The sequence below is a fragment of the Mytilus californianus genome, unplaced genomic scaffold (assembly GCF_021869535.1).
Source record: "Mytilus californianus isolate M0D057914Y unplaced genomic scaffold, xbMytCali1.0.p SCAF_7, whole genome shotgun sequence".
NCBI lineage: Eukaryota > Metazoa > Mollusca > Bivalvia > Mytilida > Mytilidae > Mytilus > Mytilus californianus.
In genome coordinates this window covers 88,071,463-88,092,025 of record NW_026262723.1, presented here as the reverse complement: position 1 = coordinate 88,092,025, position 20,563 = coordinate 88,071,463, and the positions used below count along the sequence as shown (strand labels likewise).

Sequence of the window (20,563 nt, the reverse complement as noted above, 5' to 3'; positions counted from 1 at the left end):
ATTCTTGTGATCAGTCTTCTTTTTTTGTATACTGAACAAATTTAAGGAATTACAGATAGTTGTGATAAAATTTTGCTGATCAGGCGAAATACTGTTTAAATGAAAACCTACACTTTCGCAATTCTTTTGCACCCCTATCCAATTTATCAGTGGCTGAATATAAACGTTACTGTTGAAGTTTTAAAAGATCGGCTTAAGTGTGATTGACAGCACTAAAGGGATTTCTCAAAAGCGTTGACTTCAAATCCAGAAGAAAGAGCTATCTTCTGAAATCAAAAGATTTACCAAGAATTCATACTCTTAACGGGAATTAACGTTTATACTTCTTAACTGAATTTATAAGATTACTTGTTTGCTTTACTAACTTCAAAAATATTTGATAATAGTTTCAATCTCATATATGCAGAAGGTTACATAGAGCAACAGGTGACTATGAAGTTTTTGTAGATTTTTTTTTCAACTCAGTAAAACCTACGAGATTGCAATGGGCAAAATGTCACCTACCAGTAAAAATATGTAACAAAAATATTGAACTCCAAGGCAAATTCAAAAAGGGGAAGTCCATAAAAACTGACAAAATCAAACGTAATGTAGAGGATACATGACCATTTAAACAAGTAACCCCATATGCTGATGTTTTGGACAATTTTAGTTAAGAATTTCTATACATTGGGAATTTTAACGAAACCCCTGCAAGTACTCCAACGACACCCATCAAAGCGAAAATCCTGAACAATCAAAATTCTGATTTAAGTTCCTCGAGAATTTCAACCAAACATGTGGAACATGGTCTGCCTTAATTCCACTGGGTACCCAAATAACACGATTGTGTCCTTACAAACTATGTTGTGTTGCTTGGTATGGCAATATCTCTAAGAAACCTCTTTCCAAGCTTCTAACATAAATTTTGTAAGCATTTAAAACCGTAGTTGAAAGTTACTGTGATACTAGAGTGGTTACTTCAAAATTGATCTGATTAGAATACATACAACATAAATTATGCTCCTTCATCTGTTTAGAATACATACAAAATTTAATAACACTTTTAGATATTTGGATGATATATTGCCTCCCAATAATGACGACTTCAGTATGTACACTAAAGAGATTTATCCTGCTGAACTGACTTTAAATGAAGCTAATACTAACAATGAACACTGTCATTTCCTGGATCTTGATATCTATATCTTTAACGGGAAGCTTAATACCAAAATTTACGATAAAAGAGATAATTTTTCATTTCCTATTTTTAATTGTCCATTTTTAGATGGTGACGTTTCCTTGTCACCATCTTACGGTGTTTATATATCTCAACTTGTTCGATTCGATCGTGTATGTAACAACATATTTGATTTTAACGAAAGAAATCTCTGTATTACTGAAAAATTATCATACCAGGGTTTTCGATACCGGTATCACAAACTTGTCAAAGCATTTACTAAATTTTATCATCGGTACACGGACATCATTCGTAAATATAAAATCAGCGTGCAGATATCTTATACGTTCAGGTATTTCACATCCCATCTTTTATGGTAATATGGTAAAGCACAAAAATGTCGTCATTCACCTCAAAAGCTAACCAAACATTTAAACAGACTTATTCAGAAGGGATATAGTTACGATACTGTTGTCAGGTCATCAAAGATGGCATTTTTTTTTAATTAATATTGATTCACTTATAGGGTCTTTGCATCGGGAATACAATTCAGAATGGAAATGGGGAATATGTCAAAGAGACAACAACCTGACCAAAGAGCAGATAACAGCCGAAGGCCACCAATGGGTCTTCAACGCAGCGAGAAAATCCCGCACCCGGAGGTGGTCCTCAGCTGGTCCCTAAATAAAATTGTGTACTGGTTCAGTGAAAATGGACGTCACACTAAACTCCAAAACATATAAAGGAACTAAAATTAAAAAAACATACAAGACTAACAAAGGCCGGGTGCTCCTGACTTGGGACAGGCGCAAAAATGCGACGGGGTTAAACATGTTTTGTGAGATCTCAACCCTCCCCTATACCTCTAGCTAATGTAGAATAAAGAAACACATAGCAATACGCACAGTAAAACTCAGTTTAAAAGAAGTCCGAGTCCGATGTCAGAATAGGTAACAAAAGAAACTAAGCAAAATGACAATGATACATAAATTAACAAAGGACTACTAGCAGTTACTGACATGCCAGCTCCAGACCTCAATTAAACTGATTGAAAGATTATGTCTTCATCATATGAAAATCAGGTACAATCCCTCCTGTTAGGGGTTTAGTATCATACCATCATAAAATATATGAGAAGAACATAACCCGTATCATGCCAACAATAAACACATTTCTTCTAAAACCAGTTGTTGGCATGATACGGGTTATGTTCTTCTCGTATATTTTATGATGGTATGATACTAAAACCCTAACGGGAGGGGTTGTGCTTGAATTTCATACGGTGAAGACCTAATCTTTCAGTTTAATTGAGGTCTGGAGCTGGCATGTCAGTAACTGCTAGTAGTCCTTTGTTAATTTAAATTATGTTCATCATTGTCATTTTGCTTAGTTTCTTCTGTTGTCTATTCTAACCTCGGACTTCTTTTAAACTGAGTTTTTCTGTGCGTATTGCTGTGTGTTTGTTTATTCTACATTGACTAGAGTTATAGAGGATGGTTGATATCTCACAAAACATGTTTAACCCTGCCGCATTTTTGCGCCTGTCTCAAGTCAGGAACCTCTGGCCTTTGTTAGTCTTATGTGTTTTTTTTTCAATTTTGGTTCTTTTATATGTTTCGGAGTTTAGTGTGACGTCCATTTTCTCTGAACCAGTATACATTTTTGTTAAGGGGCCAGCTAAAGCCCGCCACCAGGTGCCTGATTTTCTCGCTGTGTTGAAGACCCATTGATGGCCTTGGGCTGTTTTCTGCTCTTTCGCCGAGTTGTTGTCTCTTTGACACATTTCGCGTTTCCATTCTCAATTGTATTCAACCTGTGTTCTTACGTCCTTCACCTCGTATATCTTTTGGCTTTTCTTTCGTTTAAATAAATATTCTGCATTCCAAATTAAGAAGTATTTTTATTATTTGTGCTGTTGGGTTGCTGTCTCATTGACGTTTACTCAACATCTGTTATTCATGATAAAAAAAGATTGAGAAAGTTATTATAATTCTGTTTTATAAAGGTCTTACACTACTATTTCAGGTTAGGGTGAATGTTGGCGCCTGTTAAAACGTTTAAACCCGCTGCATTTGTTTGCACCTGTCCTAAGTCAGGAACCTGTTTCAGTGTTTCTCGTTTATTGTTTTTTATATAGATAAGACCGTTGGTTTTCCTGTTTAAATTGTTTTACACTAGTCATTTTGGGGCCCTTTATAGCTTGCTGTTCGGTATGAGCCAAAGCTCCGTGTTGAAAACCTACAATTGTATACGTTTTACACATTGTGACTTGGATGGAGAGTTGTCTCATTGGCACTCATGCCACATCTTCCTATTTCTATTGTCAACGTAGATATCGTCATTGTAAAGGAACAAATCATACTAGTACCTTGTAAAAAAACATTGATTCGAACAAATAGTATCTGAAACCGACATCATCATTGATTTTTTAAAATTTTTTATTGAAAATCCATGTTTACATGTTATGTATAGTGAACGTAATATCAACAGACACTAGACATGACTATGAGAAAAATGTTCTCCTCTGCTCAATGGCGTTCCCTATTCTTATTATACATAACTCGTACAGGGGTAACCCAAGAAGAATATAAATAATCTGTTGTTATCCTTAAATCCACTCTCCAAATATAGATGATGTCCTCTCATTAAAAATTTCAAAGTAACTATGCTGATCGCATGTCCAATTATACTTCAAATAAATGATACCGTAGATACAGTTAGGTCGATGGTATATATAATGGCTAATGTCTTCCGTTGAATTATATCATTTAGAGCATGCATTTACATTGACGAAGGGGTACACGAGGCAACGTCCCATACAATAATATAGGGAATTATTATATATCAAGAGACATTGAATTAAACAGTTCTATACGGTTTCAATCTGATGATTACTGATAACAGGTAAACGAAAACAGCCTCTAGCGGGGACGGTGTTTTTATTCATGAATAACAAATGTTCTTAAATGTGCATATTAGTTAGTTCTCAACAAATTACAAATAATTGGCAAGACCTTCCTACAAACAAGTACGGTATGTGTTTTTCTCATGGTTGAAGGCCGTACGTTGACCTATGATTGCTTATATCTTCATCATTTGAACTCTGTTGGATAGTTGTCTCATTGCGATTATACCACATTTCCTTATTTCTATACTAATGTTGGAATTTCTTTCTTACCATTTTATCAGGATCGTCTAAATATGTTTTTCGAGATATCGAATAAGTGGCAAACAGACCGTTTCATGTGATGTTACAACACAAATAAGATATGTTGAAAAACTAGAAGACTACGAGAGAGCTGGTGTAATTAAATGAAAAATGAATACCTTGATGGGTTTAGGCTGATGAAAAATTAAGACGTTTTCTGTCTATATCTTTTTTCAAGTAATGTCCATATAATAGAATGTTTAAATAATGATTAATTGCACGAAATCGACCTTTATTTAAAACAACACGCCTATTGCAATTCAAGAGTTACCTCAATGCATAATATCTAATAAAAATATATCTGATTTAGTAGACTCTGTTCTAATGGATGGGTATTTATCACGCAAAACATTGCACACTGGAAATACTGAAATTACTTCTAGATGGAAAACGTAGTTTTCCACAGAGACATAAAAACAGATATATAAGAAATTTTAAACACTTATTAAATGTTGTAATATTGTTTACTAGTTTATAAAAATTGGACTTCAAGCAACATTTCAATAATTTAATATCAAAAGTCTTTCCTGGCGTCGTAAATAATCTTACTAGCAAAATCAAAGTCACATGGCATTACGATCATCGTTCTAGACCCAAAATAAAAAAGAATTATTTTAGTTTTCGCAATATACTGGTTTAATATGGGTGTGTGTCTTTGGCATGGGTTGGATTGGAGAGGTTTACGCCTATTCATTCACAACAGAACAAGGTAATGATTGGTATTTTCAATCTTTCTTTTGTTGCCGTTATGGCAATAAATTTAAGGTCTTTTACTGAACCTCCAACGAATTCATATTTTCCTTATGGACATATAATTTAATTCGGTGATTCAACATGTCAAATATTTTCATAATTCAATTTTCTGTAGAACAATTGTTTAGGAACATAAGCGACTAAAAGCTCACAAGGACATATATTTGTAGACGTTTAACTTTTTCCAAGTAAGGTCCCCATTAAGATGCGCACTAAAAAACGTATGTTACATTAAAAATGTCATCTTTTCTTGAGTTGATGACATTAGTGTATAATTATAATTTTAAAAACATACTTATTAAATCGATATAAATTTGAAAAGATGCAAAAGTGGATATTTAGGTCGAATGCAATTGCAAGCTTCAATACGCCTTATCGCTATTTGTCCGCTATTACTGGACATCACAAATGTTCCCGTAAAATTTTGACGTCACAATAGAAAATTACTGACGCCACAATGGAAAAGTGATTGTTGTGTGACGTCAATAGTTCAAGCGGCGCAGATTTCCAAATAGCGAAAAGGTCTATTGATGTTATTGTATGAAATTCTTACCACAGTTAGTATAGGATTTTTTTTATATTAATTATAGAGAATACTGAATAGAATTGACTGGCGGTACTGCAGCGATAAGAAAATACACCATAAAAACCAATGCATCTTCATTTTTTGTATATTTGGTCGAATTCTATTATAATATTACTGTTTTTCTTGAAAAACTAACAATATTTAAAAAAAAAATGTTTTAGATTATATAAATGAAAAAGAATTTTTTTTCAGACTGATAATGCACCTGCATCACAACATTAGTGAATCAATATTCTGGATTAACCATTTTTCCTGACACTGAACGGTGATGCGTTATAACAGCACACCGCTTCATTGAAATCAAGTGATCGGATTCAAATTAAATGAGATTACTTTAACATACAGGCTGCCGTAAGACGTAATGCTCTAATGAATTGCTTTAGTAGAACAATCGATAAACCTGCACAGAAAATCTTCAGGAAAAAAGATCTAGTTATACATTGATTGTCAATCGTGCTTGTTAGCTTAAAGTTTATTTGCATCGGTTGTTCTAGGGAAATAATGAAAAACCCAAATGTCCGGAAAATGAAGAAGCATCTATATACATTTATACTAATGAGATGAGTAGAAGATCAGTCCTGAACATTTAAAAATACTTGTGATAATCATCCTTTTTCAATACCTACGAGAAGATAACACCTCCCGAAATGAAAGCTGATAAAATCAGCTATAGTTAAAAGTGATAAGGCGGCTGCGCAATGCTATGCGGCTTCGTCATAAAATTAGAGGGAAAAGTCCAGCCCGATTGGAAAGGAAGTTAAGAATAAGACCTACTCTAACGTTTTACAGTTGTTTTTCACTTGTTCCGTTGATTGATAGCGTTTGATTTTGTCAGTTTTTATGGACTTCCCCTTTTTGAATTTGCCTTGAGTTATGTATTTTTGTTATACTTTTTTATTGTTAGGTTCATTTTTTAGTCACTATATATATATGTATGTGTGTGTGTTGTATGTTGATCTCTTCATATCTTTAGTTGTTTGTGTGGCTGTTTCGTTGACGTTTACTGCATATACTTTACTTATATATACGACAAACAAAATAGCTGATCTGAAAGGAACACCATCTACTTGCCACTATACATCATGTACTGTGTTATAACCCTAAGATAAAGCCGACAAGGAAAGGCATTACATCGACACCGAAAGCTATATTTTTATGTAGCCTAGGTGGTCGAGTGGTCTAGGGCGCTGGCCACGGTGCAGGCGATGTTGCCACGATGTCACAGAAGCAAATTTGAAGATCTAACAATGTTGGGCTAAATTTGAGAGTAGTTATAAATATATTATGGTGTAAACCCTGTATAACCACGTGATATCCGATGGTGAATGCCTGTCATAAAGTTGTCACATGTTTAGACGTGTATATATATATATATATTTATATATACCATGCCAACGATTTGGTATTCGTATTTCTTTTTCTAAAGAAATTCTTTACAATAAATGAGAGATTACTATTTGCGAACATTTTATATTTGCATCCATATGTATTCGAAAATTTATCAAATGTAGCAAAACATTCCTACCAAGAATTGAAGAGCAAAGCAGACCTTAGACATTTTGGCTATTCTTACATTGGTAGTTCGTAACATATCTTTGGTTTCCAAACTAGTTGAAGAAAATATTCGTTGTGCACATACACATCATATATTTTTCATTACGGTTTCTTTCTTTTTTGTATAGAAAAAAGGAATAAATCAGAATCAGGAAGCACACAGTCTCGTGCGGTTACACTGGGATACATTCATTTAATAATATGGGTACTGTGTTTATTTTTTTCATTTTTTTAGTTCCTGTACTCAAGAGAGAAAATTAAGTGTTACCATACGGTTATCTTATTAACGTTTGAAACTTGAAGTTTAAGAAATTAATTATGGAAAACTTTGTGACCACTCTTTGCGATGAGGTATATCGACAACACTAATTCACACTTAAATGACTTCTTCCTTCGTTAAGAAAAGTAACTTTGCAAATCATAAAACCTGTCGGTAAACACATGTCTAATTAGTTCATTAAAGTGAAGTTTTGTTTGGTATATCCTTCTTCATGAAGAAGTTATATAACAGACATGAATCAGATGAAATAAGATGTTGATACCAATGTCTTGTATGCCTGATATGGATTAAATATAGTATTCTTAGTATTTGATAAATAATAAACTTTCTTATTAATCATTTGACATTAATTTTGTTACTGTAAACGATTACACGATATCTTGATCGACAATGTTATCAAACAAACAACTACACTGAATACAATCTATAAGGAAAATTAGATATTTGGTTGAATTACATTTGCATAGATTTTAGAAGGAATTACAGCTAGTTCATTTATTATTTTAAAAACATGTTCTCTGCAATTATTAGGTAAATGCAAAATATCAAACTCTCATAAACAATTAGGATGTAAATTCCCTCTAAAAAACACATTAAAATATTTCTGCTTGTTTTTATGTTGATTGAGATTATATTACAATTTTGACTGCTGTACCCCAATTTTTGACATTTTTACCTATTATGTCTGTTTGTTTTGCTCACAAATTGTTGTTTATTTAATGGAACTCTATGTGACTGCCATACAAGTGAGAGGTTTCGCTAGCTGTAAAACCAGGTTTAATCCACAATTTTCTACTTAAGGAAATGCCTGTACCAAGTGAGGAATATGACAATTATTTTCCATTCGTTTGATGTGTTTGAGCTTTTGACTTTGCCATTCGATAAGGGACTTTCCGTTTGGAATTTTTTGTTTAACCGGGTATTTTGCTTTCTTTTAACTGATGTCATTCTTTGACTATTATGTGAGTTTGCTAGCACTTTTTTGTTATCTATTATGCTGTTATTGTAGAGTCAAGTGATTTTCCTATACATATGTATTTGGTACTTTCATCTTTGAACCCCTTGTTATTCCACTGATCGAGAATAAAAGAGAGTGAAGCTCGTAATTAGTTCTACCGTTCAATCCTTCATGTGTCTGTCCCCAGTCAGGAACCTTATCAATTGACCGCTTACAGGAATTTTGTGTCGTTGATTGTTATCTCATAGCGTACATGTATTTACCTAGCGTTTCCATTTATTCATTTCAAGTCTACAAGTTGTGACTTTTCAAGATAAAGAAGTGGCTGCCATTTTCATTGTGTTTCTCTTGCAATAACGAAAGATGTCGATAAAACAAAAAGAAGTGAAAGAGAAACGTCCATATACATTTGTAAAATATTTGATTCAGGCTTAGAACTTCAGGGAGAAGAAGAAATCTAATTTAAAGTAATATCACTAACATTCATTAAATGAATAATACCGCGCGGTTTGTTTTTTTGTATGCAAATTAAGGTAGTCTTGTTCTCAGTTAAATGCAAAGAGGTAATAAATACACTTTCTGCTGTTATATAACAGACCAAAAGCTCTCTCGTATAATGAATAAAACAAGATTTATTCAATAGCGTGGCCATTTACCATTCAACTAAATACTTCTTTATATTTGTTGATATTTTTAATTTCAGCTTCGCTATGCAAATGTTTAACCATTAAAATATGTAATGTCAAACCCTCATTTATCCCACGCTGTTTCCACTTATTGAAGAATAATTAGAGATACCGTGATGCACTGCTGTAATGTCAATTCTACGCGAATATAATTTTGTTTTTATAATCATATAGTCAGTTTAATAAATGGGTTATAATGTAATATGTCTTAATAAAGGACGAAATGGAAGTTATACGCCTTAGACAGGAAGGCGAGTCTTCAAAAGTTGACTTTTATAACCGTGAATTCTCTTTCGCTTAATGTGCATTGATCAAGTAAATTTGATAATGAAAGTTATAAATTATTATTACCATTTCAATTATTTCAGTTTTGGCGTCAATTATTTAAAAACAAATATTTTGGACTTAACTGTATCTTAATAGTATCATAACATAAATATAATAATCGTTAAGGTAAAAAATTAGTTAAAATACCTCTCACTCCTTTGAGCTTTATACAATGTGTAGCCTTGAAAAAATCGAAGTCACATTTTCGAGATATATATATCGATGTTGCTAGATTCTTTTTAAATCCGTCCATGCATAGTGGGTTATTTTTATCTAGCGATGTGCACACATAGCAGTCTATAGCATCAACTGAAAAAGATAAATAAAAATATGTTGTATTACATACTAGTATATTTAATTATTTATCAGAAACTCCTAATGTGTTAAATGCAAGACTTAGTGATCGAAGCAAAGTCTTCGTGTACAGTTTGATTTTCAAAATATAAAAATAAGAAGATGTGGTATGAGACAACTCTCCACAAGAGACCAAATGACACAGAAATTAACAACTATAGGTCACCGTACGGCTTTCAACAATGAGCAAAGCACAGAAGGCTATTCGTCTAACTTTCATCTTCCTTATGATTATGTGTGAATCTGAAATGTATACACTATGGTTGAAGAATATATAAGTAAATAAAACCCGAATAGTTCAGTCTTTATATTCGCCTCGCAAGTTCTATAGATCGATTACGGGGTGGGACTGAATTATTCGGGCTAAAGTAAATAGTCCAAATTCTGTCCTCGATTTTTACCAGGAAGTGAATAAAATTACCATACTCATACAGTATTGTTTTCTAAAATGCTGGTTATCACATGTCAAAAACTATCTCAGAAACTATGAAAAAGACTTCACCGTTGGTTTTTCCGTTTGAATGGTTTTACACTAGTAATTTTTTGGGGCCCTTTATAGCTTGCTGTTCGGTGTGAGCCAATGCTCCGTGTTGAAGGCCGTACCTTGACCTATAATGGTTTACTTTTATAAATTGTAACTTGGATGGAGAGTTGTCTCATTGGCACTCATACCACATCTTCCTATATCTATTCAAATATAAGGTTGAAAACGAATGTGGTAGTTAAATTCCGAAATTATAAAACATTCAGTTCTATATAATATGGAACGAAAAGGATCGTGTGTCCCATTCCACATGTTCAGTTAAGATATGAACAAAATACAAAATCATATCCTTTAAATAATTATAAAAATAAAAAACACTGGTTCAAAAAGAGCCCAAAACTTCTAAACAAAAACGCACCACAACGTCCTTAAATGACATTTAGGTTTAAAGTTTTAGACCAGCCAATCAAACACATGACAAACGGAATAAAGCAATTGAACTTATCGAAAATAGTTCACTTCTTTCAAAATCAACGAGTTCTATACATGTAGTTTACCAATTGACAATGTAACTTTTGAGAATAAAAATAATTATGCACTTCATATGCCGTTTTTATTCGGATGTATTCTAGTGTAAAGAGAACATTAAGTGACAACATGCAGACATAAACAAATCAGTGTACGGTATTTGTTTCCCTAATTAACCTTTACACAAATATTTTTTTTTTCATTTCATTTCACAGCGAATAGACCCTACAAAAAGCAGGGAATTCTAAGCTGAGATCGACGACGTGTCTGTATTGGTCACCGAATCATCGAGTAATTACACTGATGTACAGTTTTGCACTTGAAAGGGCCAATAAAAGTATTGTCTTAAAAACATTGTCAACTGCCAAATCAAGTACCTTCATTGTAAGCCTATTCAGGGGACTCTTTGATGTTGATATTTATTACCATAAAAGTCATTAAACCGTGTGAATACAATCAACAGATCGATTTGTAAAACCTTTCAGTTGTCTTTGTGTTTGGAATAAATTGTGGAAGCGTTTTAACTTATGATCTCAGACTTAAATAATAAATACCTTAAACAATCTGAAAAGAATAACAAAGAATAGAACACGGTTTTGCATAGGTTTATTATAGATGATTAAATTGGTAATCTATGGCCAATTGAAATTATGACAAAGCTGTATCTAAAAATACAAATTTCTCATTTTAGCTGCCTAAAGTCAATTGCGCCCTTCATATTTTGTAAAGATTTACTTAACTTTCTTTTCCAATGGTAGCAACCATAGATATTTAAACTAAACCTTATAGGAATAAAGCTTGTTCCTTTTCTTATCATCAATATCAATTATTCCAAAACTTTAATTTTTGTTACTTTTAGATCATTCCTGTTTTATGCAGCCGATGTTTGTTTGATTTATGATGTTTAATAGGTTTGTGTTTTTCTTACTAGTCTTTTAAACGCTGTTATACTTCATCCTTTATGAAGGTACTGATATTTGCATCTAGTAGAGAAAGTTAAAAAAAATAAACCCCAGTTCACTTTACACAGGCTATCAAACTATCTTCCTCCTCAACAATTTCATAAATTCATAACTTTTAATGCTTTAAAAAAATTATCTGTCACATTTATACCACTAGCTAGAAAATTTTACCACATTGGTACCGTTTATTTGTATTCCCTTACTTAGTTAGATCTATGGCAAGTGCTTTCTAAAATTGATTGATCATTCCTTGTTTTTGGATACAGTAACTTTCCAAAATTTTATCGATACGTTTCCAGAAAAACCAGCTTCCTCTATCGTGCCTTGTATATATTTATACCTCACCAATTTATCATTTAACGACCTCTTCCATTGCAAATATGCGGCTAACGTCTACAGAAAATAAATGTTCAACATCCACGACGAACCTAAATTACCTGTTGATGAGTCTTTTGTAGACAAAACGCAGTCTGGCGTACACAATTTTAGTCCTGGATTTCTGTGATGAATTTATTCATATCAGTTTCGTCTTTTAAGCTTGTCTTCGACATTGTTTTTTTTATCCAGCACAAGCACCGTACAAATAGATACAATAGATAAAAATAAAATGTGTCCAGAGTTTCTATTATTGGCTCCTATCATTGGACGTTTTCATAAATAGTATACTTTTCTTTATAAGAACACGATGTACATATAAATTAAACGGCATGTTGAATAAAAGAAATAATAGACTGTGTTCTGAAAATAGTGTTAGCAAACAGCACAACGTGAAACATTCGTAGCTGATCTTGAACAGCAATACTACACAATTCAAATACCCTTTTCAAAGGCAAAGTACAAATACAATCAAATGGTTAAATAATACAGTTAGTCTCTTAATATAAAAAGAGTAGAAGATATCGAGGGAGCACTAAAGCACATTAAGAAAAATAGACATGGTCCAAAGAAATGACAAAAAGGCTAGAAAACACTACACAGCACTAACGATTGACCAACAAAAACACCAGCAAACACAGTACGCGAACTCTGGTGACACAGACGGACAATTAAGCAGTTTCTGTTCCAGGAGTTGCACCCGTAGTGCTATACTCACTGCAAGTAAAATTTCAATGACTAGTCTAATGCAGATATGTCGCAAAAGCGGAAAAGAGGAAAAGTCTGTTGCTACGATTTTATATAGTTGAACATAACCGTAGTCATCTATGATAAAGATTTTCAATAGCAGTCAACTGAATCATTATGGCAGTAGAACAATATTTTTACCATATTGCAACCTGTATATAAACATTATTTAAGAAAGACAATAGGTGAGTTTTGGAGTTAAGGTTGCACAATAGAACACTGCTTAAACCACAAACCTACCACTAATAAGTTAACTGCAAAGGGAACAGAAATACATTTTAATTTTCAATGAGTTAAAACTCTTTTAAATAATTACGTGAGCAAAAAAGTATTAACAATAACACCGAACTCCAAGGTAAATTTAAAAAGAATGAAGTCCATAAAACCTTACAAAATAAAACGCTCGACTATATCAACCAACGGAACGAATGGATAATAATACCGAGAATACAACTGTCATTTTCCTGATATGGTACAGGCATTTTCCGAAGAAAATGATGGGTTAAACATAGATGTATAGCTAGCATAACTCCCCCCTTCCCCACTTGTATGAAAGTTGTTTATAATTTGCAAACAAGTCGTTTCAAGCCAGGAAGAAACTTTATTTACACTGACAACATATTTTAGTCTTTATTATTGTTATTATAGTACTGTCCGGGATAACAAGTGATATTTGTCACTATAGTACCGGATTTTATGTAGCCATGAGAATACTTTTGTACAAATAACCTAATATTTTGTAACAAAATCTCAGATGAAAATAATTTCGATTTCATAGGTGTAGCTGGTCCCATTTGTAACTTAAACCTAATACTTCGATGAGACAACTACTGTTTTATATACACTTAAAAAGGTTTAGTGATCTCAGGATAATTGTTTAAAGTTGTTAGGTATCGTCCATTAGGTTATACTTGACACCTCCCTAGCATTAAACCAATATAATATAATGCTCAGACGCTATACCACAGTTTATTTAATGTTCCGGATATTAATTAGTCTGGGTTCATTTGATAGTAAATTGTCTATGAAAAAAATGGTAATATCCAATGCACATTTATCTTGTCCTGTCATTTGGCTAATGTTCCATATTAATCATAATTAAAGTATTTGAAAAATTAAACCTACCCAATCCTCTTGGGATAAGGTGTGAAAGCGAATATGCCTTTAAGTTGAGTAATTTACAGACTAAATATGTCAAATGCTGTCGGCTGTTTACATAAGTGCATAATTTTGATCAGCTTGTCTGTTTCCTTGTGTTGTGCTGATACAGTCTTGTGTTGACCATTGTATATTAACATTTTGATTTTTACTTGTGACGTACCTGTTGAGGTAATAATAATTTTCTTCTCTAATTTTATAAACGCACCATTTTCTGTTTGAACGTTTATATTTCACCATCACTTATTTCAAGGTTAGCAATATAGTAAGGCAATACAGTGGTACATGTTTAAAGTAGACAAAGGGATAAGTTTGTGAGCACGTATAACTGATTTAAACCCACACCATTGTGTGAATGTACCAAGTCTGGCTTTCTAGACCATGTGTTGTTCGTATAGCCGGGTAAAATGGCGTTCCGGCTAAATGGAAATCAAGAAGGAATATTTCGCTCCTTAAACTTTTATTTTAGCAGTCCGGCAAGACCGAACAACAAACTCCAAACCAAATGTAAAGTAACATACAAACAATAACAATATATATATAAGCACAAGCAATTAAAGGATTAAGAAGATTAACATATGCCAAATAGAAATAACAATAGATTAGAAGAGTAATTAATGTCCGACACGTATAAGTAAATTATTGTCTAAACTGTTACAGAGAATAAATAATTAAATGGATAGAGTAAATGAATTTAAGTCCTTTGTCCAAGATTATGACACATAATCCGTGTAAAACACTTATGCCTAAATTTACGACAAAGTTCAGAATAATAAAATAAATGCAAAGCAAGAATATACATTAAAACAATTGAATTCATAAAATGTTGTTTAAAAACTAATTTCATTGCACAGTCCAAATTGTCTGGTCATATATTCCCGCGGCCCTTGAAGACACGACCCGGGTCTTACTGTTCATCTAAAATTATGGTTCCGAAAGTTTCTTCTGTGGTTGTGGCGTCCTCTGTAACGATAGTTTTGGTTTGGATGATTATCTTCTCTTGTATTATTTCGAAAATTGTCCAATTCGTCTTCTAGTTTAGTGATTCGATCCCGCATATGTTCTTTGTCGCGTTGTAATTGGTATTGCTGGTCGATTGCTTCGCATCTTTGATCGTAAATCCGAAAATTAGCTTCTTCAAAATCAGTAATGCGTTCCCGTAATTTTTCCATATCTTTTTTATCATCTGCACCTTGTTTTTGAAGTTTTTCTAGATTGCTAACAACACTGGTATGCTTTTGATTTAACTCTTTAAACTTCTTCTCATAGTGTACACTTTTGATTTTAAATTTTACTCTCTCTGAATTCACTCGGTCGTGCCTGAGTCTAACGTTATCTATGAATTCCTTGTTATAATCTAAGTTTGGAAAGAAGTCCATCAGTTCAATAGTATTTAGTTCCGCACAAGGAAAAATTGACATAGCTTTCTGTTCTTTGAATTTTATCATTCTTTCTGCGTCACGACGTAATTTCGATTTGGATTTAACTTTAACAACTTTCACGTCCGGTTGTCTGTGAAAGTTACACATTCTGTCGAAATGTCCAAAATTTCTGCACTTATAGCAAAATGACTTTTTTGCTATACATTGTCTAAAATGAAATTGATTGTTCACAGTCTTTCCACAAAACTTACATAGGTAGTTGTCCATATGTTGAAAATTTCTTGTCTGAAAGGTAGTTCCATGATCAGACATCTGGTATTTCCAGTCTCGGCCAAAATTTCTGGATCTCCGCGTATCCATTTTTCTGTTTGCTGGGGGATCAGCTACACAGGTAGAACAAGGTATCCGATAGATGCGTTGCCCGGATGTCCTAACACCAGATATAGCCGGGTAAAATGGCGTTCCGGCTAAATGGAAATCAAGAAGGAATATTTCGCTCCTTAAACTTTTATTTTAGCAGTCCGGCAAGACCGAACAACAAACTCCAAACCAAATGTAAAGTAACATACAAACAATAACAATATATATATAAGCACAAGCAATTAAAGGATTAAGAAGATTAACATATGCCAAATAGAAATAACAATAGATTAGAAGAGTAATTAATGTCCGACACGTATAAGTAAATTATTGTCTAAACTGTTACAGAGAATAAATAATTAAATGGATAGAGTAAATGAATTTAAGTCCTTTGTCCAAGATTATGACACATAATCCGTGTAAAACACTTATGCCTAAATTTACGACAAAGTTCAGAATAATAAAATAAATGCAAAGCAAGAATATACATTAAAACAATTGAATTCATAAAATGTTGTTTAAAAACTAATTTCATTGCACAGTCCAAATTGTCTGGTCATATTCGTCTCGGAGGAGTGTTTGGTTTGTTGACCAATATTGTTGGTATTTCCTGTTATCACTTTTATGTATTGTTAATAGTAGATTTTAATATCATCAGCTTATTCACTATAAATAAGCACAATCGAACACACAAGTTTGTTTAATGATATAGTCTGAAATTACTATATAAAAAAAAAACTACAGAAAGAGCAAAAATCGACGCTTTCTGAAAACCAACAAATTTCATGTACCAATGCAATCCGTAGCTGAAACATGACGAATCCGGCCAGATTATATAGGTTGCATAGTTTTATAACTTAGTTCAACTGTAGTCTTTTTTTAATTCTTTAACATTTTAATTGCAGTATATTTTGTACATAAGCAATCGAACGAAACCTTTAAAATCTCTGACGCGATTAATGAAAGGTCGGTATTAAAAACTTTCATTTTGTTAAAAAAATATAATAAATAGATATTTTGAAACATTAGAAAAATATGTCATTTGTTATCTTATTTTATTTAGCAATTGTTCTACGGTTTCGCTTCCGATTTTCAAACTGAAAAAGCCGAAAGTTCAAAGTAGACGATGTTCATTTGTACACGAACAAAAGGCAAAACACATGTACAATACACTTATATGCGAACAAATTGTTGATGTGGCTTAGGAATTGGCATATTTGCATATTTATTTTTGGGGCATGTATAATACTTTTGTAATGGCTGTCGTCATGATAAGGCAATATGGCCGCTATGCAAATTAGCTAAGTACTCCAAATCTTGACATATGTTGGTTATATGAAAACTGCTAGAAGCTACGTGTGACCATACATTTGTACGCAAAATATTGGGCAGAAAATATATTACTCAAGTGGGTAGTAGTATCACTGCGTCACAAAAGATATTGTTGTAACATAATTTTCAACAATATGCCGATAAATAGTTTATCTTTATGAGCATTTTATCAAGTAAGTCTATGGGTGAGATTTTCAGTTGAAAATATTGATTTACAATTACCAGACAAAAGTATTTTGTTTGGTTTGGGAATAGGTGACTCCCATCAGAATCATGTATCTTACAATAAATTAAATTACAAGGAACAAGTTATTTTAATAACCAAAAAGCCATCAGCATTGGATGATTGTGTTAACAAGTTATATAAATAAAAATTACTAATGAAGCAAGAGGTTCCGTTTTCAATGTTTTTAATGACCTCCAACGATAATGATTTCATCATGTACCTTCATAATGATCTCATAAATTTTACTTTTAAGCTCAAAAATAATATGAAAATACCGTGTCTTATTTCCGCTGACGTCAATTGACGCACCATATCTAGTAAGTCAGCTGTACTTGTGCATTAAAGGAAATTATATTTTAATATTTTGTAGGTTTAGATTAATGTCTGTCACTTAATATAATCTGTTTACAGAATGAAGTATGAAAATAGCCTATTGCGTCTCCCATTTTGAGATGAACAACGGAGGTGTGTTAATTATACAGCAATCTAAATACAAGATACGGCTAGAGAGCAACTAACAGTCTTCAACAACTGACAGTAAAGGTGTCTTTACAATATGTCGAGTTCTTTATCGTCCCGAGTCTATAGATTTTGAGAATGAATTAAACAAAAACCATGAAAGCTTTGCCAAAAACACGAAATTCTTCAAATACTGAAAACATTTAAGATCTGACTGAATAGCAATTATTGAAAGAGATCTCAGATAACTAACCTGCTGATACAAAATCTTTGCGTTCTACACTCTTCTGTTGGTTACTGGATTATAGAAGATTTCATTATGAGTACATAATGACACAATCTTGTGCAATGCCCTTTAATAAACTATACAGATTACAATGCAAAAAATACCCGAAAGAAATACTCTTTAGTATTGTTATCAATTATTAGATTAGTTATTATCCCCACAATTACGAGACACAGTGATTGAAAAACAACGTTATAATCATGACCTTTAGAAATAAATCTATTGAGCCAAAACGAACTATTTGAAGGACATTATCTCAACTTGTTAGCTTTATTAATGATATTGCCGTTGAAAGCTGAATGATTTTCTTACGTTGGTGTTAATTCGACTACATGCGGTTTGTGTCATGGGTATTCGACAAGAGAGTGCTTTTTATTTTTAACAGTTTTATGAGCCACATATTCTTTTGTAGCAGTACTTTTCCTGGTCACGTGTACGTGATTTACTTCTATGAAAAAGGAATTGTTCTATATATGGCTACAGTATTCGCTAAGATTATGCCTCCTGTTAGGAAAGTCAATCGTCATTTTTCTTTATTTCGACATTACAGTTGTCGTTGATAGTCAAAAGTACATTCACAAGAGAAGGCGGAGCTAGGCTCAGTTGTTAAATGTCATTTACAGCATTCCGTTTTATGCTTTATTACAAATAAAGGATATTTTGTTAATTTTCATTTAAAAAAAAAAAAGAAATTTGAAAGGCGAAAGCTGAAAAAGTAAGAAAAATATGAAATATATTACTTCTGATTCCTGAAAGACTTCTTTCTTGTGAAAACCTGAAGGATGATATTTGACAGATGTATGATGATTTGTGATTTTGGAATTCAAGGGGCCCTGAAGTTACTTTTTCGTGCGTTCTTTGTCAAACAGAAAGAGACTAGCATATAAGCTTATTATTATGACCATATAACAAGTATATTTATTTGATTAGATACAAGTTTTTTATTGTAATGTCATTACTATTATTATGTTGAATTTTACTTAATAGAATATGTGCAACATTTTCAAAGTGTACACTTTATAGAATCTTATAGATCATAGACGATTCAGAAAGCGCTTATTTATATTCCCCTATCTTGATTTCAAATCATACTTAATACTCTTGTCACATGAACTGTAATTGAATTGCAACATTTCTGTCTGTTCTGGTTTTGCCAATTTATTCCGCTAATTTTCGATGATTCTGTGACGTTTTATTTGTATGTATGTGTTCCTGTATGCTATTGGTATAATTCGTTTGTCAGTAAGGCTGTATAGGGTTCCAATGGCTTGGGTTGTTCGTCCTTTAGAAAACAAACTCATATCTGATCACATGCAAGAGCGAGAGCCAATCTAGTGACACTCAAAGGGTCAAAATCAAAAAGTTGTAAAAACCTATTAAAATCGAGTAATAAAAAGTTCATAAGATACTTAAAATATGATCAACTATAAAACATATTTTCCTTAAAATTAAAATGTTTCTCAACGCTACATATTGCTGTTGCAGACAATATTCCCATTTTACATGTTTTTTTTTAACAATTTTACCTGGTAGAACATCGTTTTTTTTAACCAAAATGAACTTATTTGCCTTTGAAAGACAAGAAACATAATTAATTGGATGACAATGTTGGTTTTTGTTAAAAAAAAATCTTCTTTAACATTTTTGGGATAATTACTCAAATTTTGCTAAAATCTATCAAAATTTCAGTTTGCAGTCACATTAAGGCACTTGTAGTTTGGTCACATGTACGGTAATACACCGAAAAGTTGACTCAACAAGTACACGTATGAATAGGCGATACTGTGATTGAAAGACTTTAAGAAAATAGCCCTGATTTAGAATAAACACACGACGATTTGGTTCTACCTCTTTGCCATTATTTAAGAAGTTTAAAATGTGGGGGAGGCAAGTGCGTTATCTCTATAGATGTTGCTTTCATGTAGGATTTCAACATATTTTTTTCACAATGAACAATTTGAATTTCAACGTGGCATTGTATACTATCGAACAAGTGCTCAAAGAATGTATAGTTTAAAACGAAGATGAAAAATATTTATATATCAATATTAAACATATTTGATATTTTCGAACATTCCTAGCAGATCTCGAATTTATATCTTTTAATAAAAATTGTTATTTATTGTAAAATTAAATTATTTGATATAGAATTTGATATTCAATTTGTGTTTTCGATTTGTTTTTACTATTGTTATCTCTTATATTTAAATAATCATATTGTCTTTAACAACAATTTGCATTTACGTGTTTAACGATATCAAATTTGATATGCACAACATGTGTTTTTGGAATAGTCTTCATGAAGTTCGCTCGACACCAAAAGTTTGGAAAGCAAACTATATACAAAGCAATGTTACTATAGAAAACAGACCGATGCACAATTAGAACCCCATCCCCAC

The 20,563-nt window shown here is 32.4% G+C and overlaps 1 protein-coding gene across 1 annotated transcript in view; it reads right to left on the bottom strand.

The window, feature by feature from the left end:
• The window catches only part of LOC127708007 (uncharacterized), a 63,494-nt gene that overhangs the window by 28,727 nt on the left and 14,204 nt on the right, over nt 1-20,563 (bottom strand). Inside the window, exon 2 of the mRNA XM_052212795.1 lies at nt 9,659-9,820. Within this exon, the coding sequence (XP_052068755.1) occupies nt 9,659-9,820 (162 nt within the window). The remainder of the gene's footprint in view (nt 1-9,658; nt 9,821-20,563) is intronic.